This window comes from Carassius carassius, chromosome 30 (assembly GCF_963082965.1).
Source record: "Carassius carassius chromosome 30, fCarCar2.1, whole genome shotgun sequence".
Classification (NCBI taxonomy): domain Eukaryota; kingdom Metazoa; phylum Chordata; class Actinopteri; order Cypriniformes; family Cyprinidae; genus Carassius; species Carassius carassius.
Window position 1 is genome coordinate 1,377,745 of NC_081784.1, and position 22,132 is coordinate 1,399,876.

The window sequence follows — 22,132 nt, forward strand, 5'->3', positions numbered from 1 at the left end:
TTGGGAACCACTGCTCTAATTCACTGTTGTTTAGGTTCTTTAAGGGGACTTTGACACTGGGCATGTTTACTGCAGTCTCGCTTAATTCTGTCGAACCCTGGTGCATTTGAGTTCATCTCATGCCATCACAAATTTTCACTGCGCATGATCGAAAACACAAAGTGGGTCAATATATTTTTATTAATAGGTGCTATTATGCACAACAGAATGAACAAGGCTTGTATCTACTGTATGTGCATTGCATGAAGATGCCATTCTCTTTTGTGGAGACCACTCGTTTGTTGCTCAGACTGGCCTCACTCTGCATGATTACACTGCATGCTCACTCTCACTTGTATCCAAGGTAAATCATCACCCGTGTCATTCATTTCCATTACAACTGAACTCAGATCACCTCCTAAAGGTAGTTTCCAATTCGATACTATGGTGCACTCCCAGGTCTGCATGAATACTCACATTAACAATTTTTAATGCAACCCAACCTCTATTTTAAACTAAAGTGCCAGTGTGAAAGTCCCCTATATAAGCATTTAAATAATCTGAGATTCCAGTAAGTGTCCTTACTGAATTTATAATTTTGTATTCCAACACAGCCGGGTGGTACGTGACCTGTTCCTGAGTTGTAACGGACTGAACCAAATCACAGAGTTGATCTACTTGGATTGCACTCGTCTATGGGCACTGAAAGTGTTCGAGACACTCGTTTTGAATGCGTGGCACAATCACGTGGATTCTGCTGTTCATGAGCCAGAAAGAGCAGAAGCTCAGGAGAGGGAAGCTGTTCTTGGGCTTGTAGATGAACTGAGTTCACGTGGCGCTGGCGAAGGACCTCAGAGCCTGACTAAGTTTTATGAAGGCCTGAAAGAGGCATGCCCTCACCCAAAGGGCAAAAGTGCATTTTCTGCAGTAGGGCGTAACCGAAGTGAGGCGCATTTAAACACAATCAACTTTTTTCTGTGTGTTGCCTTCCTATGTGTAAGCAAGGAGGCAGACTCTGATAGAGACTCTGCTAATGACTCTGAAGACACCTCTGGCTATGATAGTACGGCTAGTGAGCCGTTGGGTGGGCGACTGCCCTGCCTTTCCCCAGACAGTGTGGCTCTTCCCTCTAAAGAACAGATAAGGAGGGCTGCCGATGTTTGGTCAGTATGCCGATGGATATACATGACCAGTCCAATATTTCAGAGGCAGTTCTTTAGACTGGGAGGTCTAGACGTCTGTTTGCGTCTAATGACAATGGTCATCCAGAAACTCACATCTAAAAACAAAGACTGTAAATTTAAGAAAAAGAGAGAGAGTAAGGGCAAAAGCAGTCCATCTCATGTAGACACTCCAACTCAAGCTCTTACAGGACAGTTTGACAATATAGCGACAGCTACAGGTATGGAGGAAACCCACCAGCATGACACACTCAGCCCCTCTCAAGACGAGACCAAGTCAAGTGACCCAACACACAGGCTTGAAGAGGAATGGCCACTCCAGAGCATCCGACTGCTGGAGGCGCTTTTGGCAATCTGCCTCCACAGTGCCAATTCAGCCATACAGAGATTTGAACCAGACCTTTCATTTCAGGTACAGTGGACACACATACTTAAGATATGTTGAGAATGTTTACAGCCGAAAGCATAGGCTTTTAAAGTATACAGTCTTTGATAGTATGCAAAAACCAAGTGATCAACACATGCTTACTAGAAAGCTTCATCCGTATCCAGCCTCTTTGAAGTTTTGAACTATTATACATGACTTTGTTCTTGTTTAAACTACAGTTGTGGGTGTTTCTGAACCCCATAAGCAGTCACAAACATGAGTTCTTGTTGTCTTTAGTAGTTTGTTGTCTTTCTGTTTCATTTGTTTCTTTTTCGACTTCGTAAAACCCCCCCACCCACCTTGTGGACAAAGTAATTAATGCACACACACACACATAAACAAAAGTACAGGTTGGACGGTTCACTGAAAGAAATCGATCCGTTCGGTTCTCCATACTTAAATCTGACAACGCGTCTATAATATGGTTCGCTTTATATAACACGTAAAACAAACAGGGTTCAGCTAATATGTTTCTGTTGATGGATGCACATTCTGGCTTCCCAGACATTACAACAACAGCGATGGACCCAAGCTCGTGCGCACAAACCCACACTTCAGAACGTGTGCAAATATTAAGCTCTCTCTGAAGTATTGTTTTTAAATTGACATATTCAGACAAAATTGTCAAAATGCCTGTCTCTGTAAGTATCCTACAGCAGACATAGCTGGCTGAACATAGGCCTACTGGATCAGGTTTTGTAACTTTAATAAAGAATAATCTTTCATTTATACAGTCCAATATGCATTGCTGTTTTACATTTGAGTACTTTATCCAATTTCTGTACCTAAAAACTAAATAAAACTGAAAATCACTGTTTATTTTATTTGTACCTTTACTCTATTGTATTTATTTGTGCTATTCCTTGTAGTTAGAATATTATAAAAAATATGGGATACAATTTTTTTTTTTTGAAAGTATAGTTTTTCCATAAACCGCACATACTGAACCGTACCGAAACTGTGACTAAAACCGTGAAAAAGTTAAACCGTTCCACCCATAAAAAAAGCAAGCATATGGAGTAAATACGGATATATATACTTTTTTTTTTTACAGTTTTATTAGATTTAAGGCATTTTAGATTTTGTCCAGTGATTTTTCTTTTTACTGAGCTCATTGCACTGCATTCTGCAATTACCTTCTTAATAAAGGAGAAATGTAATGTTGCATTTGGAGCCTTAAATAATGCCAGAAATTTCTGTCAGTGTATGCACACTAGGTTTTGGAACAGAGCTATTGATTGCCATTTTGCAGTGAGTGACTATGTCCTGTTCTCATTGTTGACTAGTGTAATTTTCCCTCTTTCTATCCAACAGCTTCAGTCCATAGAGGAGACGCTGTCTGAGGTCAGGGATCAGCTCTCTCAATCTGGAGTTGTGAATTCCGAACTAGCAGTTCCTCTGTTTGATTCCTTACTACATGTGGCATTGGCTGAGATGTTCTGCAGTCCAGAAGTCATCCAGGAGAAACCTGACAAGGTAATTTGGTTGTCTGTAGTGTCCCCGACCTGAACATCCATGCTGTACGTTTGGGTGTCTCAGGTTTGAGTCTGATCCTCACCACATTGCCCCTCTTTCGTCTCACCCAAGCATATGGTTTCCTTTCACTGCCTGCGGTCTAAAACATTAGAAAAATTAATAAAATAATATTAACTTTTGGTGTCTAAATAAAAAATTGATAGAGAGGTTGCAAGATTTATATAACTAGCTTAGTTGATGCTTTCAGTTGCATTGAGGGCTTTTCTTCCCAGCAGGTTTGTCTGAAGTGGAACACATCACCGAATAATTCCCAAATAAAACTTATCATTGGGACTAAATAAGATTTACTTTGGCACTCTGTAGTTTTTCAAGTAAATCTGCTTTCTGACCTGTGGCCAGAACACAGACAAATGTGTGATTGAGTACTGCGGGGCACAAGGGGGATATATTTTATGTGGAAACAGTCAGCTGATGTGGTCCTATGACCAAAATCTTTTTTTAAATTTTTTTTACCAGCTTTCTGAAATCACAAACTCTGTATCTCTAACAGAAACAACACCAGAAGTGATGTTATTATAATTGTTTACTTTATTTTTTTTTGCAATGCAACAGTACATTTTTCAGAAAAGCGCTCATTTTCTAGAAGGTAAGTCTCTGCTGCCTGCTTTGCTTTAATCTACTTGTGCTACTGTTGTTTGATTTATTTATTTATTTTTTAAACTTCTGATATGTTGTGCTGTAGGGAAATGAAAGCTCTAAAAAAATTAGAAGTGGTAACTGTGTGCTTGTAGGTTTTTTTTTGTAATTTGATGAACACACAGTCCTTTTATTTATTTATTTATTATTAAATAAACTAATTAAAAAAATGACGTTTTTATTAATTACCAAATGGTACAATTACTGTCTTTGCAGTGCTTTGAGGTATTAGGATGACGCTTAGGCCATCCTTAAAAATATTTTGGTTTGCAGTAACAGTAATTTAAAAAAAAAAAAAGGGTCGGTAGGTAGGTCTATATTTTTTTTTTTCAAGTTTCAATGTAAAAAAAAAAAAAGTACATTTTTGTGATGGTGATGTCGTCAGTATGAATTTAAACAAATTAGCATATCGTGACGTCACTGACTGGGTCTTCAACCCGTGCCTTCGGGCGCATCATTGCAAACCTCATTTTGATGCAGGCTATATAGACCACAAACAAATTAAAATCTTTGTCAAAAACATGTTTATTGCATGAATTTCAGGTGAAAAAAAAATGAGGTACTGTTTTACTTGCATTCACCGCTACGTATCAATGCAACCTACAAATGAGAGAACGTTTACTTTGCTTTCTTGGGTTGTCACTTTTGTGAAAAAAATCCTGTTTGATTTGAGTGACGAGTGTTCATTGAATCGATTGTAAAATCGATTTTGCATGTTTAAAGTTTTATACGGCAAATAACACCAAATATAGGTAAATCCATGGACAACAGGCAGGAGGAATGTAAAGATTCAATATATTGGTAAAGACCAATATTTCTGATGATTTATTGGCGTGAAGTTACGTGCAAAATGACAAACAGGAGTGCAACATTTTCGAAAAACAATAAGCAGAGTGGACTGCCATAATGCAAAACATTTACTGCAGGCTTCAACATGGCTGTGTTTACGATTAAATTTCAACAACAACCAAAAAAATCGCATAGGCGATTTAAAAAATATTTTTTCGAATATTCGTCGAATTTAAAATAAAAATCCACATTCGAATGCGCATATGAATTTTAGGTGTGCATTAAGGAAGCTGCCTTATCAGCCCCGGTACGTGTTCAATTCCATCTCGCCATGCACAGCTGTGTCTACACAACTTTCAAAGGCGGACGAGCTCGACACTGTATCTGCTTTCTCATCTTTCACCTCGTGTACGCGCACGAGATGCGATGACAATATATGTGGCATTGCATTATAAGGTTATGTTAGCCTATCCAGTTGAAGCCACTTAAAAAAAAAAATCAATGTGGAGAAGATCTTGTTTACATCAAAACTGAAACCAAACCGTTCACACAGAATGCATATTTCGCGCATCTCATGTTTTTAAATGAAAAAATGTATCCTGTGTGACTGGTTTTCCGCCCTTTTTATTTATTTAACAATGCATGCATACATGATGCTGTTTTGTTTATAGTTCTTTAAGCAACTTAATTAATAATAATTGGTTCATAAACATTATTTTAAATATTATGTTTTTTTTCACAGTCATGTATTCTAATGCTTTGAATAAACATGCAGTAATATTTTGCTCGATGCTGCTCGAGAAGCAGAAAGCTTTTCTTCACCCTAACTGAAATTATGCATTTATTATTCGAACACTATTCGAATTTTGATCATATTTAAGTAAAAAATTCGAATTTAGTTTTTTCAGCTATTTTGACAGCCCTAGGCGATTCAAGCCCGAAACTGTATGAGACTGAATACCGGCTGAATTCACATTTCTGTTGTAAAAAGAGAAACATTGTGCAGAAGTATTATTTACTGTTATGCGTGTTTGTCCGAAGCTGCAGTTGCTGTGTGACACCTGTTCAAAAAAAAAAAAAAAAAAAAACAATCCTGGACGCGCTCCGAGAAAAGGTCGTTAAAATCATTTTCTTATTTTCGTTTTCGAAACTTGTGTTGGTTGATTTCGTGCTTGATTCATGCAATAGATTTTCGAACATAAAGTGACAGTCGACACGGTCACGGTTTTAGACCGTAGAGAGGAGAAGGGATGGGAAAAGATATGGGCACAGTTTTTCCAGAACTTTGTGCCAAGTTAAAGCGGTGTCGAGCTGTTTTAATGAATTTTTTTAGATGTATTATGGTGCCCGAACTAGAGGTCTTCACAGTGCACCCGAGACCCGTCGACCCCGGACCCGACCCGGGACCCGTACGGGTTCGGGTCTATATTTTAAATCATCAGCCGGGTCCGGGTCGGGTCCGAAACTATTACCTCGGGTCCCGGGTCTGTTTAACATTGTGTGTAATACCCGTGCGATCGGAATCATCGGACTCGGAGAACACCCGGCCGTGATCAAAGACTGCTTGTGTTTTTTGTAACTTGCAACTTGTAAAATTAGGAAAAGAAAAGAGTGAGCCAAAAAAAGTGATCGATCTCTCTCTCTCTCTCTCTGCTTTTAGAAGCAGAGCGCGCACGGTATTAATGCTTAAAGACTTGACACACTCATATTTAATATATTTCAAATCAGCAACACAATCTGAGGTGAACTGTCACATTAATGTTTTCTATGACGCTCAAATTGCGTTAAAGCATTTTAGGTTGATACAGCTAGCACGCATGTGCAGTCTCGATCGCGTTTCATGTTTATATGGCAACCAGTGAGGGACACTTCGACCGCCAAACCGCGTTTTACATTTTCTCCCATTTTTATAATATTATAAATAAACCGTTTAATCTTAAAGTTTTAGTGGTTAGATTCAGACTCGATGCAGAGCAGAGAGCACAGAGATCAGATGATAGCAAATAAATAACGTCAGCAGCCATGGCATTGTACGAGCTATCGTTATTATAGTTCAAAAGGGCAAAGAGTCGAAGTTATGCGAGTTAACTCGAGTCAGAATGTACATGTGCACAGTAGGATTTGTCATCCGTCACCGTGACATCAAGTGGATTTTTAAGCTGAAATAATGAGTGGATTCAGCTTGGACTTGGAATAACGAGAGGAATAACATGAATAACTTTCTTGTCGGAGGATTAATGCATCACAGGCAGGTACAAGGAAGAGATACTACGCCTCTTTAAATTAGGTAAGACAAAAAGCTTTATTTTTCGCAACAGGTTTATTGACTTGTAATAGTAATTTAAGGTGGAATATGTGAACGTCGGGTCCAGTCGGGTCTGTGTCTTCCCGGCGGGTTCGGGTCCAGATTTTAAATAATATACGGGTCCGGGTCGGGTCCTGGTAGGCATTTCTCGGATCTACACGGGTCCGGGTCCAGTTTTTGAAATATTAGACGGGTCCGGGTCGGTTCGGTGTAGTACATTACGGGTCTCTTTCGGGTTCGGGCACGAATTTTTGGACCCGTGAAGACCTCTAGCCCGAACCCGTATGACTTTGAACAGTGACCGCGAACATTTAGTTTACTGCAGCCGCAGCCATCATTACCAAGCGCGAACCGCTGACTCTGACAGTGAGTGAGAGTATGAGACGAAGCGAACGAACAGGCCACAGTGTGACATCCGTGTGAATACAGATGACGTCAAGGTTTTTTTTTTAAATTAAAGAAGATAGCCTTCATTTGTATGTAGGCCAAGGCAATTTATATATTTACAATACTTACTTAAATACAATTAATAGTATTTTATTGCGTTTGTATTAGTTGTTTGAAGAGTAAAAAAAAAATTGGTCGGTCTTAACGTAAATTTACAATCGGCAAGTCGGTCGGACTAAAAGCAAAAAAAAATAAAAAATTGAGTCGGTGCTAAATTGACAGGGTCGGTCGGGTTACGGCAAACAAGAATATTTTTAAGGATGGCCTTATCATTGCAGTGTAGCATTTTACACACTATTTTCACTGGTCTTACAAAGTTTGTACAATCTTAAAAAAAAAAAAGCCTCAAATCATAATCAGTTCTCCTCTCATATGTTCTACACAATGCTTCAGAAAAACCATAATGAAAGTGCAAGTGAAGACAAAACAGGAAGAGAGGCAGTATCTGAGCAAAGGTTTTGAATATCCTCATAAAGCTTCTATGGTACAAATCCCTGATAATGCCTCATACAGTTAGTTACTTGATGGTTTCTAAATTTGGTGCCACCTATTCATCTACAATTCTACATTTCTTGTCACTTAAAAATTTTTATGATCAAACAACCACAGCAATAATAATAATAATAATATTAATACAATTTTAATAATAAAAATCAATATTTTTTTTATATTTCATTTTATTATATAACATTTTTTATTATATAACGTGTTTTATAATATTTTTTTGTTTTATTTTAATATTTTTTTTAATTGATTGAATTAAACACTGTTTAATTTGTTTTATTTTTTCTCAATTCATTTCTCTTTATATTATTTTTTATTATATATAATTCATCCCACAATCTAGTAGGAGTGGTATAATAATAATAAAGTATATTTTATTTAATTATAATTTAATATTTAACTATAGATTTATTTATATTGTTTTTATATTATCATCTCAGTCTACTATTGTTGTTATTAATTCAGTATATTTATATTTTAATAATAAATCCTATGTTTTATTATATTATGAAAATGTATAATCCATCCTTCTATCTAGTTTTGATCTTTCTGTCCCTCTGCGCAGAAGTCTCAGGTCAGCGGTGAGGTGGCACCTCCAGCAGGTGATCTGTCAGAGGAGGTGGATGAAGCTCAGGTGAGTGGTGCTCCACCTTTGGGAGAAGAGGAAGGCTATGACGCAGACAGTGAAAGTGATCCAGAGGACTCCACCCGTCAGGAAGAAGGTAGTACCACCCGTTTATACTGACATTGTGCTGGTCATTTGTGTGCTGACACTTGTGTTTAACTGTAGAGTATCTCTGTTGGCTTTAAAGGCTCATGTTAATGTTAGCATCCTAGCCAGGCTGAGAAAGGCATAGTAACTGATAGCAGGAGAAGTTTCTAGAATGTGTTAGCTGGTCTGAGCTGGTTTAGTGTCAGGTAGTCTGAGTAAACGTCTAGTCAAGCGGTATGTGATCCTGTTCTCTAGTCACATGCAGTGCTGGCTCTCTCACCCTGATAATGGTGTCATTGTTTCCTTCAGCTATGATGTAAGACCGCCGTGTTGAGCCGTGTCTTGTGACTGCAGCTTCTGACCAGTCTGTTACGTACACAGATATGTGCATGATTTTGCAAGTTCACTCGAGGGCTTTTAGTTGATATAATTTATAATGGAGGGAACTGAAGGCAAAGCTTGAAATGGCAGAGTCTGGTTTGTGTGCTTGTAGTTGGAGTTTGATGTCAGCATCTGATGAATCGTTTCTTTTAATCCACTGATGTGCAATTCTGTAATTTCATTCATTTAGACAAAGAGACATGCCCGTCACTCATGTCTACTGTCTGTCTGTCTATCACTCTCTATTGTTTTATCCATCCTTCTCTGTCCTTATTTGTTTATCATGTTTATCTTTGCTGTGTTTATATGTTTCTAGTGTTGTCAGAAGTACAGGTGTTGGTACCAGTTAGAATTGAAATGTAAAAAATATGACGATACCAGGACTTCCCGTTAGCATTTTGAGCGCTGTAGTGTGGATTCTGAAACACCTCTGATTGGCCTTTGGGTTCACACGCTTAACAGATATGTCTGCGATTGGCTACACTGATCATCGCTTCATGCTGTTCACTGAGCACAGATACACAGGAAACAAATACAGTAGAGTGAAATCCTGGCAGCATTGAGTCTTTAATATTTCAGTACCGACTGGTACCGAAATTGGTACCTGATACACACATTTATATAGACTGTGTAGTGATGTTTGTGACCGTGTGTGTGTGTGTGTGTGTGTGTGTGTGTGTGTGTGTGTGAGTGTGTGAGTGTGTGAGTGAGTGAGTGAGTGAGTGAGTGAGAGAGTGAGAGAGAGAGAGAGAGAAAACTTCATTAATGAAAATCACCCAGATCTTGCGTAGGAGCTGCAGGGTTGTCCACAGTGTTCTGCGGCGTGTGGCACCTCCATCAGCTTAATTCATTTTACTGAGCAGGAGCTCTGAGCGCTGTGAGCAGCCTCTGTACATGCAGCTCTTGCTCCTCAGTCCTTCTGTATGTACTCTTGCAGCACCACCAGTTATTCTTTATTATTATTGTGTTGCTTATAGTCCCTCTTCTGTCTTCCTGTGACAGGGATGAAGGTGGAGGCTGGAGTCTCGTCAGGGGAATGTACGTTAGGAATGGCAGGAGTGCCTCAGGGCTCGGGCAGCGGCCGTCTGCTGTTCCCGGAGATCTGCTTGATGGAGCTGCAGCTGTTAGCCAGCGGCTCTCCGGACCTGGAGGTTGTGTGCCATGTGTTGCAGAGTCTGTTAGGAGCCGTGAAAGGCAACCACAACAATGCAAAGCTGCTCTACCAGCAGGTCAGACTCTTATCTCATGCCAAACTGATTTATTCATGTATGTTGCTGTTACATATTAATGCTACACAGTGACTATCTTATTCCAGAAAACATTTCTTCTAAGTTACCTACCTTCAGTTGGTATAAAGTTTTGTTCCATTAACCAGTTGAAAGAATATACCTGAAACCAAAGAATCTGTGTAGCTGGAACAAGATGACCTTATGCAAACCTTTTAGTAATTTGTGATTTTTTGCTATTTTAGTTCTAAACAGGAGAGTCTGGAGTTTTGAGCCTTACAGCTGATTTGTTGACGGTTCTTTATGATTTTTATTGTTTTTTTTATTTTTATTTTATTTTATTTTATTATTCTATTGGAGAAGTCTTTACAGGATTTCTAAAGTATTATGTTTTTTTTTGTTGCTTTGTCAGTAATGATTTGAATACCTTGACCAGCCAGATTAAAACATCTTTACAGTATTTATGAGGAAATGTGACCCATCATGCTCTTTTTCTCTTGTCAGGGTGGTGTGAAAGCCATTCTCACTGGATTTCAGAACATTCTCAGCCAATCAGATGCCTCCTATGAAGGTGTATATTATTTATACTAAAATTATGCATGTTTCTTCCAGTTACCATTACTGTAATGTGTCTTGATGTTTTTTATATTTTTGAGTTCAATCATAATTCTCATAATTCTCAAGGGGTTTCTTACAGTATTTTACTATATCGTATAAAAATGCTGCAATAAATAATACAATGAATAAAAAAAAAGAAATAACAGTTGAATGAAAGGCAGTACAACTAATAAAAATGATTTATACAGACTTTTAAAATGTCATATATATGTATATAATATATATATATATATATATAAAAATTAGGGCTTTCAATAGATTTTTAATCAATTTAGTCACACCCTTTTTCTGTGATTAATCGCAATTATTCGCACACTTCATGAAATGAATATTAATTATTTCAGATAATTATAGATAGATTATACATTTTTTTTTATATTTATTGAGATTTTTGGGAAGTTGTTTTTGGTAACGAGGGCACATGAAAAAAAAATAATGAAGTGCACAGATATATTATTAATGATAAATAGTGCAATATCCGAGAGAAAAAAGAAAAACAAAAGTATTGCCCATTTTGCTTTTCTATTTTGATTTCATTGGTCTAATTGCTCTATGCAGAGTGCCAGACAATACTGATGGAGCTGCTCGTTGCCATGGTGAGTGACAGGATCACAGCAGAGGAACTTGCCCTGTTGACACGCCTCTTCCTGGAGAAGACTCCGCCCACTGTAAGTGCAACACCACTTGGCATTTAAAAGTGGTATTGTGTACCAAAAACACTGCATCTGTATGTTTTTCCACAGAAAAGGAAAAGGTTTGAAACTACACAACACAAATGTGATCAGTGTGATCAAACACCCTATAAACAGGTTTATTATAACACTGTGTCAGAAAGTGGACTGATGTAGAATGCCAGCATTTGGATTGTCAATGCTGATATGAGTCAACCATGCTACGTTCTTTATTGTTCGTTTTTTTGAAACATCTCTTAATATACTTTGTTTCTGATTGCCAATCCTTTACTTCTAAACACCTTCTAAGGTTTCTACATACAGTAGGTTAAATACGCAAAACACAAAGACTATTATTATAAATCTAGATATAAGGCTTTAGAATAATTTGATCTCAGTTATCACCTTGTCAGCTGTGTTGGGATGTACTACATTACCCATAAGGCATTTGGGTGTATGATGTAACGCAAGAGGCGACTGGAGTGGAGAGTGTGTCGCAGATGTTTACTGACTTCCACATGTGTCGGATGTGTTAACTGTTGCTCATAATAAACCTTAAGAGATAAGAGCCATACACTGTGTAAGTGTGTATGTGGCATCAGCTGTGGGAAAACTATTCAGCTAGGTGTTCATCCTGACCCTTACCTTGCATATTCGGGATTTAACATAGTTAATTTTGTGTTTTCTTGACTTCTGTTTAACTGCTGTATGCCATCCTTGTATTTCCAGGCTGTTTCTTGGCACCTACTGTTAGTGTTGTCTAGCCACGTCTATCAGCAGATCCCTCTATGAGCAGATATATAAGCGATCTGCTGATAGACACGGCTTTCAGACGCTCCCAAGTGTAGAGCGGTGAAGAGCGTGAATGTCATCAGTGTGTCAATTTCATGAAACCTGTCAATTGGTCATATTTACGAAGATTGCATTATGTTGGGGAGCATATTTGTGGATTGCTGTCCGTGTTCTATTGTAATTAGTATAGTGAAATATCTAAAATAGATACTTTTTTATTTGAATATATTTGATGTAAAGCTGAATTCTCAGCATCATTTCTCCAGTCTTCAGTGTCACATGATCTTCAGAAATCATTCTAATATGATGATTTACTGCTCAAGAAACATCTGATTATTATCAATAGTGAAAACTGATACATTTAGTTTTTCAGGATTCTTTGATGAATAGTTAAAAAAACAGCATTTATTTAAAAAAATATATATTTTGATCAATTTAATGCATCTTTGCATTAAAAAAAAAAAGTCCAACTGACCCTAAACTCTTGATTTGTAGTTTGTTTGCATAGTATATCAGACTTCTTCACAAGTTAAGGAAATTCTTTATTATATACAGTATACTTTATATACAGATTTTGCAAACTCTGCAAACATCGCTCATGTTTTCTTCTTGAAATGCAGAAATCTTTGTTGTTTTCATCATCCGCAGGAGATCTTGCTGAGAGGCTTGCTTCAGATTGTGGAGGCTAATGCAGACACAGAGCCGCTCCACTTCATGTCCTTTCCCATGATCCCCGGCGCAGGGGTCCCTGGCATGAGCTCCTCTCCTGGGATGAGGCCTCATGGGACGGCTGGTGGTAAGGGTGGAGTAAACACTCTTCTGAGAGGTAAATTACCCCTGGGCCATGGTGAAGCAGACATGAGCAGGTCCAGTCATCTGCGCAGCTCTCCCTGGCATACAGCACCCTTCCACCTGCCTCTGATGGGACAGAACTGCTGGCCTCACATGGCCAGTGGCTTCAGCGCATCACTGTGGGTACGAGCGGGGAAGGATGAGGACAGCCGTTACAAGAAGGGTAAGAAGAAGAGTGTTATTTTTACAACTTTATATAAGTGTAGAATGCAGATTAGCATTATTTATATATATATATATATTTTTGTTGCATTTTCTGGGTTAATTTTAGTAAAAAAAAAAAAAAAAAAAAAGTTTTTTTTCCTTCTATTTTCTAGATATCTTTCTTTTTTTAACTCTTAATACTTTTAGTACTTGAAACTTACTTCAGCTTTAATCCAATTATGGACAATATTTTTTTCATAGTTTTAGTTTTAGTAATGTTTTTATGTGAAGATTTTTCTTTATTTGGCTGTGTGTTTCAGAAGAGGAGGCGTCTCTGACAGATGTCACAGAGCAGCAGACAGACGGATGTCTCCTCCATGTCCTCTCCATGGGCTCGAAGGCGCTGATGCTTCAGGTGTGGGTGAACATCTCCACTGGAGCCTTTACCTTCAGGTGAGTGACATGGTAAAACTTTAAAGTTATTAAAATCTTAAGTTGTGTCTGTTAGCAGTAGTTAATGCACTGTGAGCTAGCACGAAGATGAGCGTTTATATGAACTAAAATTAACAAAGGTTATTAATTGCTGTAAAAATATATTGCTTATTTTTAGTTCAATGATAGTTCATAATGCATTAAATAATGTTAGCAAATGGGAACTTATTGTAAAAGTGTTACCAGTTATTTTGAAGTCGCTTGGATAAAGAAGTCTTCCAAATGTATACATTTAAATGTAATTACAGTAATGTTTTTTGGAATGATAATAGGCTGTGAATTTTGTTTTATGTCGGGTAAAAATACTCTGTGCAACTTTACATTTATTTTTTAGATGTAGATTTCTCACTTTCAACGTACACAAGTTATTATTGGACAAATTATTAATTTGCAAGGTTGGCATCTTCCTGCTGCTTCTTCCAGTTTCAGTGCATGAGCTCCATAAAGTATGCTTTCCATGCCAAATTACAAAAGTAACTCTGTTTATGAATTCAGGATCTGCATCGATCCAAACGACGAGATGAAGGCGGGTCTGTTGTCCCAGGCCGAGTCTGGAGACGGTGTGCTGACGTCAGGCCGCTGGCAGCACTTGGCTCTCACGTACACACAGCAGCCCGAGGGCAGGAAGATCATCCACGGTCAGCTGACCCTCTGGGTGGACGGCATTCGGTGAGTCTGCCACTGCAGTTGGTTAGTGGATGATTTAAATAGATTGTTCAACCAGGGCTGCAGACGTCAGTTCTCATGCAGTCAGAATGTTTTAATCAAGCCTTCCTGTGCCTCATACAGGAAGTGTGACGCCTCGCTAGACTTCACTCTGCCCAGGAAGTCCAGTTTGTCATCAGACAGTAATAAGACCTACTGTATGCTTGGACACTATCAGCACTCCTCAGAGGAGCAGGCCAGCCCAAGTGCACGCTGGGATATGGGCACGCTGCTGCTCTTCAATGGTATGAAACTAGTTCTTATAGACCTTCCCTTCAGTATAATAATCTCCCCTTTGAAATGTTTGTGGTTTTTATCAGATCAATCAAATACATAATTTTTTATCAAATCTAAAACGATAAAAAAATACTTATTAAATTTATTAAAGATGAAAATAAACTGCCGAAAAATTCAGACTCAGCAAAAATGTTGACTTGGCAACTAATTGTGTCTTTTTATCTCACATTTCGGATTTTTTGTTTTGTTTTATTCTAGAAATTCAGAACTTGCAGTGATCTTTTTTTAAATGTTTTATTCCGTGGTGGAATAACTTGCAAAAAAAAAATTCTCAGTTTATATCACAAAGCCCCAAATAATAAATAAATAAAAAAAATAATAAAATAAAATATATATATATAAATATATTGTGGTGGAAAATTAGACAAAAGTTAATAAAAGCGCTAAGAAATTTTTAGCAAATGCATTAAATAATGTTGACAAATGTTACCAACAAAAAAATTAAAATAAAAAAAATAATAAATAGTAATAAAATAGAAGTGCTTCAAGGATATGATTCTGAGTGTGGTTGGAAAGATGATGTTGTTGGTAACGTGGGATCTTCCTGCTGCTGGAAGTTTCCGTGTGTGAGCCACACATTCTCCACATTCTCTCCACACAACACACTCTTCTGAACAGAATAGCCGTTCTGTTGCTACTAATCAGTCATGAATGAGCCCAGTCCAGCCGTTCTCAACTTGTGAAACGCTCTCATGTGGTTAGGTGCTCCAGTCTGTAGGTCACAGCTTTTCATCCACCACACTCTCTATTATTTTTCTTTCTTGTCTGTTGTCGTTTGTCAAATCACATATTATAGAATATATTTGTTTTGGGTCTTGCCATTTTTTTATGTCATGAGAAAACGGTTTTATCAGGACAAGTTTTGACGGACTTTGTAAAATGGACAAAGAAAAACGTTTAAACATTTTTTATTGTACGTAAATTAAATGAATCTTTTTTTTTTTGAGTTTCATAAAGAAATGAGTTCATAAAATGTTAAATATTTATTTAATTTTTTGTTAAAGCTGATATGGCAACTATTAGAAACATGTTTGTAAATTGAAATGAAGCTGAAATAAAATACAATAAAATATAAAAGTTAGATCCAAAACGAAAAAAATGCAAGACAGATTTAAATAAATCAATGCAAGTTTTCCACCCTTTATTTTCATTAAAACAACACAGAAGAATGATATTTAATCATTTCATTTATATGCAACAATACAGTACACAGTAGTAAACAGTGATATTTGCCTACATATAAACTAGTTATTGGTTGTTTCAGGCTCCAGAATTGACACTGCGGAGGCTTTTTACCTGTATGCCAGCGGTCCTGACCTCACCTCCATCATGCCCTGCAAGTACGGCAAGCCTCATGGGACACTATCCAAGTACGTGACACAGGAGGGTCTTCAGTGTGACCAGATACGAGAGCTCCTCATGAGGAGTACAGACGTGGACATCGCACCTCTTATTGTAAGCCACTGCATCTATGAATGTGAATTTATTTGATTATTTCCCAAATGTCCCATATTTCACCAGAAGGCTTTTATGCAAATGTATCTGGCAGTGACACGGTTCAAAAGCTTGTTTATCTCCCTCAATGCCTCTGAAAAGCAGGCAACATTATTTGTCATTTTGTACATAATTTGCTGCTTGTTGAAGTGCCTTCTCTGTGCACTTTTACCCACTGACATCTTAATTAGCGGTGATTTTATGCGTCTGCATGCTGTTCCAGGTGTTCATATGCTAATGCATTACATGCTCAGTAATTACTGCCATCAGAAAAAGCCATTTCAACACAAACCTTCAAAATCATTAACCCTGTCAGCCTGAAATATGAAATAGTAGTCAGAATGTTAAAAAAAAATTGAAATTGAAGACTTTCTTGAACATTCAACAATAAAATAACTAAGAAAATATTTAGACAAAATGTAAAACCAAAATGTTTCTTTATACATCAGGGTTTTGTGGCTCAAGTAGTCTGATATAGTGAGAATATGAAGAGAAAATTCAGAGGCCCAATGCAATCCAATGATGATTGAGAGATGAACAAATAAACGCTCCTCAGAAGATCCTGGTGATCAGATTTGAGACGCACTGATTTTTCGATAAAATAATTGATGAAGAATCAAGTGTTCATCTGGAAATATTACTAACAATATCAAAGTTATTTGTACATTTACTTTATGAATAAAAATTTAACAACAAAAAGGCGCATGAAGCAAGAGCTGAAGGTGCACATTTGCACAATTTTACTAAAAGAGATTTTACTTGCTAAAAAACTCTTGACTACCAAAAAGGCGACAGAAGGCTTGATTTTGTGCAACAGGTTTGATCATGTTGATTATTTACAGGGCTTAGGAATTCACTTAGTAAATATGAAACAGTAGGTTTTATAGGGTAAATAATAAATTAGCATAAAAAAAATGATTGCAGTGAAGCTAAACCTCACTTTTAGGAAAACCACTCGCTTCCACTTACAACTCTCACACTTACTTTAGATCCTGCATCCAACATTGAACTTTCATTTCAAACAGAAGTAGAAAAATAATTTCCTTTGCCTGTATCTCAACACATATGTGCATTTGTGTTTTTGCAGGAGAGTTTATCAGTGGTGTATGCCCCCAGCACACCGTCTCTCTACACCATATATGAGCCGGTGATCCGTCTGAAGGGCCAGGTCAAGTCAGCGGTGGCTTCCCAGCGGCCCTTCAGTGCCAAAGAGGTCCAGAGCTCCATCCTGGAGCCTCCTTTCCTCAGGACCATGATGCCCTGTCAGGCTCTCGGCCTTCACAGCGTCCTGCACAAGATCGGAGGCACCGGCGCCTTTGTCTTCCTGTTCGCTCGGGTATGTGTTTGTCTGAATATTCATCACTAGTAGAGACCAGGAACGTGTGGAAACACACAATGATTAAGTATTTTGACCAGATCTTTTATTCGAACTCCCTTTGAGGCTTTTAAACAAGAGGGATTTTAAAAAAAATTAAGCAGTATTTGTTTCAACATATAAACAGAGATATGATCAAGTATTTTTTTATTTTTATTAAAACATTATTATATTATTTATACCAATACAACACAGTGATATTTTAATAGAACTGATTTACCATTATAATTGTTTATATTTGTAATCTTATTTTATTTTCATATTTTCTGTTTATAACAAAATGATAACAAAAACACAGAAGCAAATATTACTGTTTTAACATAAAACGTTTATTCTGCAAGGACACACTCACTTGATCAGAAGTGACAGACAGTAAAGGCATTTATAATGCTACAAAAAAATGTATGTTTCAAATAAATGCTGCTCTTTTGAACTTTCTGTTTAACAAAGAATCATGAAATTTGTGGAGTTTGCTCCATACTTTCGAATAAATATTCACATGATCTAAACCATCTATGTTGAAAAAAAATGACAAGTTTACAGGGGTGAACTAATAAAATAATAATTGAGGAGCAGTGCTAATTAAAAAAGCAACAGATGCTTATCCTTTGGGTATGATGCCAAATAACTACCAATTATTAAATGATTAAATCATTTAGTGCAGATGGATCTAGTTGAGTTTGGCGCTCATCATGTTTGTTTTGCAGGCACTATTAATAATCATAATGTTGTTAGCTGAGGCTTCCTCTGTTCTGTGTGTTATAACACTGAGATCTAAGACTGTCAGCATGAAAACACATTGATAGACCACTTCATCTTCACTTTGTGATGTATTTCACACACTCTGTGTTTCTCTGTCTGCTGGTTCTCGTAGACGGTGGAGTTGAGCGACTGTGAGAGAACTCAAGCTCTGGCGCTGCAGCTGCTGCTGTCTCTGGTTAAGAACAACCAGCATCGCACTCACGAGATGGAGTGTTACCACGGCTATTCCATGATTCACCAGGTTCTCATCAAGCCCAAGTGCATTGTGGGATACCACCTTCTGAAGGTGAGTTTTAGCCTGTGCATTATATATTAACAATATTTTTATAATGACAATTTGAAATTAAGCATAATATTTTATTCTGCTTTTTATATGGTAAAAGTTTCCTAAAGATGACTTTTAGTTGAACATGATCATTCCTCTTTTAAAAAATAAAAACAAAAAAAAAACCTTTGAGACAATCTAAATACAATAAATTAGCTGAAAAAAATTAGGTTTTTTTTTCTATTTACTACATCAGCTGAGCCAGCTCTCGTTATTTTAATATCATTTATATACTGTTATAATCTTTGTTAAAAAAATTTTATTATATATATATATTTTTTTTTTTCACTTTAATCTTAAAATCTAGTAATTTTATTGTTTGATTTTGTCATTTTTATTTTTAGTGATATTTTAAAATGCATTTTTTTATTTATTAGTTTTAATTTAATTTTATATTTACATTTTTTTGCTTTCATTTTGTTTTGTTTTTGTAATATAAAAAAAAACATATCTATAAAGTTTTTACATTTTGTGGTAGTAGGCTACTTCAATTTTAAATTAATAAAAATTAGATTTTTTAAAAATTTTATTTTAGCTAACTTTTTAATTATATTTTATTTTTAGATTTTTTTTCACTTAAATTGTATTTAAAGATGTAGTAATTTTGTTGTTTTGTAATTTAAAAAATATATAATTTTTATATTTCATCCGAGTTAACTTTATTTCAAGTAACATTTTCTTTTGTTTTTTTAATAGTTTAAGTTTAGTTTGAATTAACTAATAAATCTGTGCCCGTGTGCTGTTGTTGTACTAAACAGCACACCCTGGTGGTTATCTGGTTTAATGCAGACTGACAGTAAGAATGTTTTGTCCCTCTCTCAGTATATTCTTGTTTTCTGAAATACATCAGCTTAATGAGTCTGAAAATACTCTGAAAACTGCTGGAGTTTGATTTTAGACTGCAGCTCAGCAAATATGAGTCTGTGTTTGTGTGACAGACACTGTTGGACGGCTGCTGCAACGGCTCAATCCTGACGATCGGAGAAGACGGTCAGGTCCATCTGGATGCTGAATCCACTGCGGTGCTGCAAGATCTCCGACTGCTTTCTGAAATACTGCTGGACTGGAAGATATGGGCCAAAGCACAGGTACACACTCACATCTGAAGGAGAACATACCATAGAGTTTGGTTATTTCTAAAGAGAGCTTATTGTAGTGGCTGTATGTGTGTGATAGTGTGGCGTGTGGGAAACGCTGCTGACCGCTTTAGAGATCCTGATCCGGGTGCATCATCCTCAACAGATGTTCAACATACAACAGCTTCTCAAGGCGCAGGTGGTGCATCGCTTCCTGCTCTCCTGCCAGGTGCCTCAGGTGAGACGTTCACTCCACAGACAAACACACGAGGTCTAGAGTTTGAAATGTGCTCTTGAAAATATCAGTAAAACCCCGTCAGATTTAATTTGAACTTTTCGGTTTCTGCTAAAAGAAAACTTTCAGGTTACGGTGTTTCAATAAAAAATGCATCACTAGAAACATCATAGAGAAAGAGTGTGAAACACAACCAAGTGCTATTCACAGTGTAATTAATGCAGGAAAGAAGAGCAATCATAGTTAAGTGTCATCTTTATTATTCTCACAGGAGCATCGGGACGAGTACCTGACCTCCATCCCGCAGGAGGTCTGCCTCTCGTTTGTCAAAATCATCCAGGAGGTTTTGGGGTCTCCTCCAGACCTGGACCTGCTGCGGCTGGTCTATAATTTCCTGTTGGCCGTTCACCCCCCCACCAACACTTACGTGTGCCACACGCCCTCCAGCTTCTACTTCTCTCTGCACATCGGTGAGAAACCTTCAGAGAACCCCAGTCTGATCAGGAGGAGTTAAAGCCATAGTTTATGAGTCTTACATTAGGTTGTATCAATTTTCTGGCCATACAAATTCTTAAATAGTACCAGAAAGATTTAATTCTGAGAGGTCTCAAATTTGGGGAAAGAAAGACCAGAATTGTGATGTGGCTTCATGTGATGATTAAACTTTAAAACACTACGTTTCTGGTTTCTGGCCTTATGATTTAAATCAGATATTGTTTTGAACCATATTTATAAGCATTTATAGCAATACTGATTGTATTTTGTCAGTCAAAAGGAAACAAAATGCATAGATTATGTTTGTCAAGAGATTCCTGACTAGCAGGTTAACATTCTTTTATTTTTATTTTATGGTTGCAGTAGTCTAGCATCGAACTTACAGCTCATTCTTCTTCATTAGTAATCATTCTTGCTGCATATCCTGTGTAGACTTGATAGCAAACAAGAACATTCTTCCCTCAGATGGTAAGCTGTACCAGGAGAAGGTTCAGTCCATGATGTATCTACGTCACTCCAGCAGCTCTGTGCTCTCACTGTCTCCCTCCGTCTTCACAGAGACGCCCGCTGAAGGTAACACATCACTGCCACCCAGGAGAAGGTCAAAGTAGAAAAAAAGTCGCACTTCACACACATTATTCATTGAAAATGTCCTTGTCTGACAGCGCCTTACTAAGCTTTGAAACATGTGCCCTTTGACGAACACAAATCAATTACAGAGCTGTCCTGCCTGTCAAGTCAAATCAAATTCATTTATATAGTGGGTGGGTTCCACTATATGCCTCATTTGAAGCAGCTTTAGAGAAAATTGTGATTTTAATGTTTATATAATCTTAATGCTTATAAGGCAGGCCTAGGCTTCCCTCTAAGGATTTGTTTGAGAAGGAAGGTTTAGTGCATCAATAGCTGATTGAAATACCATTTATTGTTTCAATTTCTCAAATGTATGTCTTTTTTTGCTTAGCTTTAGTGCACTTTCAAGTCTGAACACAAAAATCACGTTATTGTCAAACCTGAAAATGTTGATTCTGATTAAATTTTGTGTTTTTTTTTTTTTTCTTCTGTCCCACAGTACGCCACGCTTCGTCTCTCGAGCATGGAGATGAAGATCTGTCACTGTGTCCCCCAAGTATAGGCCCATCTCCGCACTCTTCTCCGGCCCTGACGGCCCGTCTGACCCATGGGACCTCCGAGCCTGAAGAAGGGACGTCCCTGAGTACCCAGCAGGACCTGGGCAGCACGGAGACCCTGAAGCGAGGAGGAGACGAGCTCCTTAGCAGCTGTGAGTCTGCGAAGACCATTTGTGAATCCCAGAACACGGGCGGCGATGAGGATGGCAGCATCGCGGGAAACCGAACGCCCTCCATCAGCGTAGAGGAGGAGCACGACGGCTCAGCGGGCAGCCCGCCGGACTCTGAGGACCATTTAGATTGGACCAGCGAGGAAGCGCCACGCAGACCAGACAGCCTGAAGGGAATCCAGTCCTTCCAGAGGAGCCACAGTAACCTGGCTAGTCTGGGTTTGGCTTTTCCTGCACAGAACGGCTCTCTGACTATCACTCGCTGGCCCACCGTGGCTGACCGTGCCGCTCCACCGGACGATTGGGAAAGTTACACCTACTCTCCCGGGTATGACAGACACAGCAAGGCGGACTCCGGTAACGACAGGTACTCTGA

The 22,132-nt window shown here is 37.8% G+C and overlaps 1 protein-coding gene across 6 annotated transcripts in view; it reads left to right on the forward strand.

The window, feature by feature from the left end:
• LOC132110378 (lysosomal-trafficking regulator-like) overlaps positions 1-22,132 on the forward strand; it is an 89,920-nt gene that overhangs the window by 37,591 nt on the left and 30,197 nt on the right. For all 6 annotated transcript variants that reach the window (XM_059516934.1, XM_059516929.1, XM_059516928.1 and 3 more), the window contains exons 6-23: positions 594-1,572; positions 2,902-3,063; positions 8,370-8,526; positions 9,900-10,126; positions 10,628-10,694; positions 11,300-11,409; positions 12,853-13,219; positions 13,521-13,653; positions 14,188-14,361; positions 14,482-14,642; positions 15,959-16,149; positions 17,276-17,524; positions 18,438-18,611; positions 19,589-19,738; positions 19,827-19,964; positions 20,233-20,431; positions 20,922-21,029; positions 21,529-22,123. In XM_059516934.1, coding sequence (XP_059372917.1) covers positions 594-1,572; positions 2,902-3,063; positions 8,370-8,526; positions 9,900-10,126; positions 10,628-10,694; positions 11,300-11,409; positions 12,853-13,219; positions 13,521-13,653; positions 14,188-14,361; positions 14,482-14,642; positions 15,959-16,149; positions 17,276-17,524; positions 18,438-18,611; positions 19,589-19,738; positions 19,827-19,964; positions 20,233-20,431; positions 20,922-21,029; positions 21,529-22,123 — 4,341 coding nt within the window. The remainder of the gene's footprint in view (positions 1-593; positions 1,573-2,901; positions 3,064-8,369; positions 8,527-9,899; positions 10,127-10,627; positions 10,695-11,299; positions 11,410-12,852; positions 13,220-13,520; positions 13,654-14,187; positions 14,362-14,481; positions 14,643-15,958; positions 16,150-17,275; positions 17,525-18,437; positions 18,612-19,588; positions 19,739-19,826; positions 19,965-20,232; positions 20,432-20,921; positions 21,030-21,528; positions 22,124-22,132) is intronic.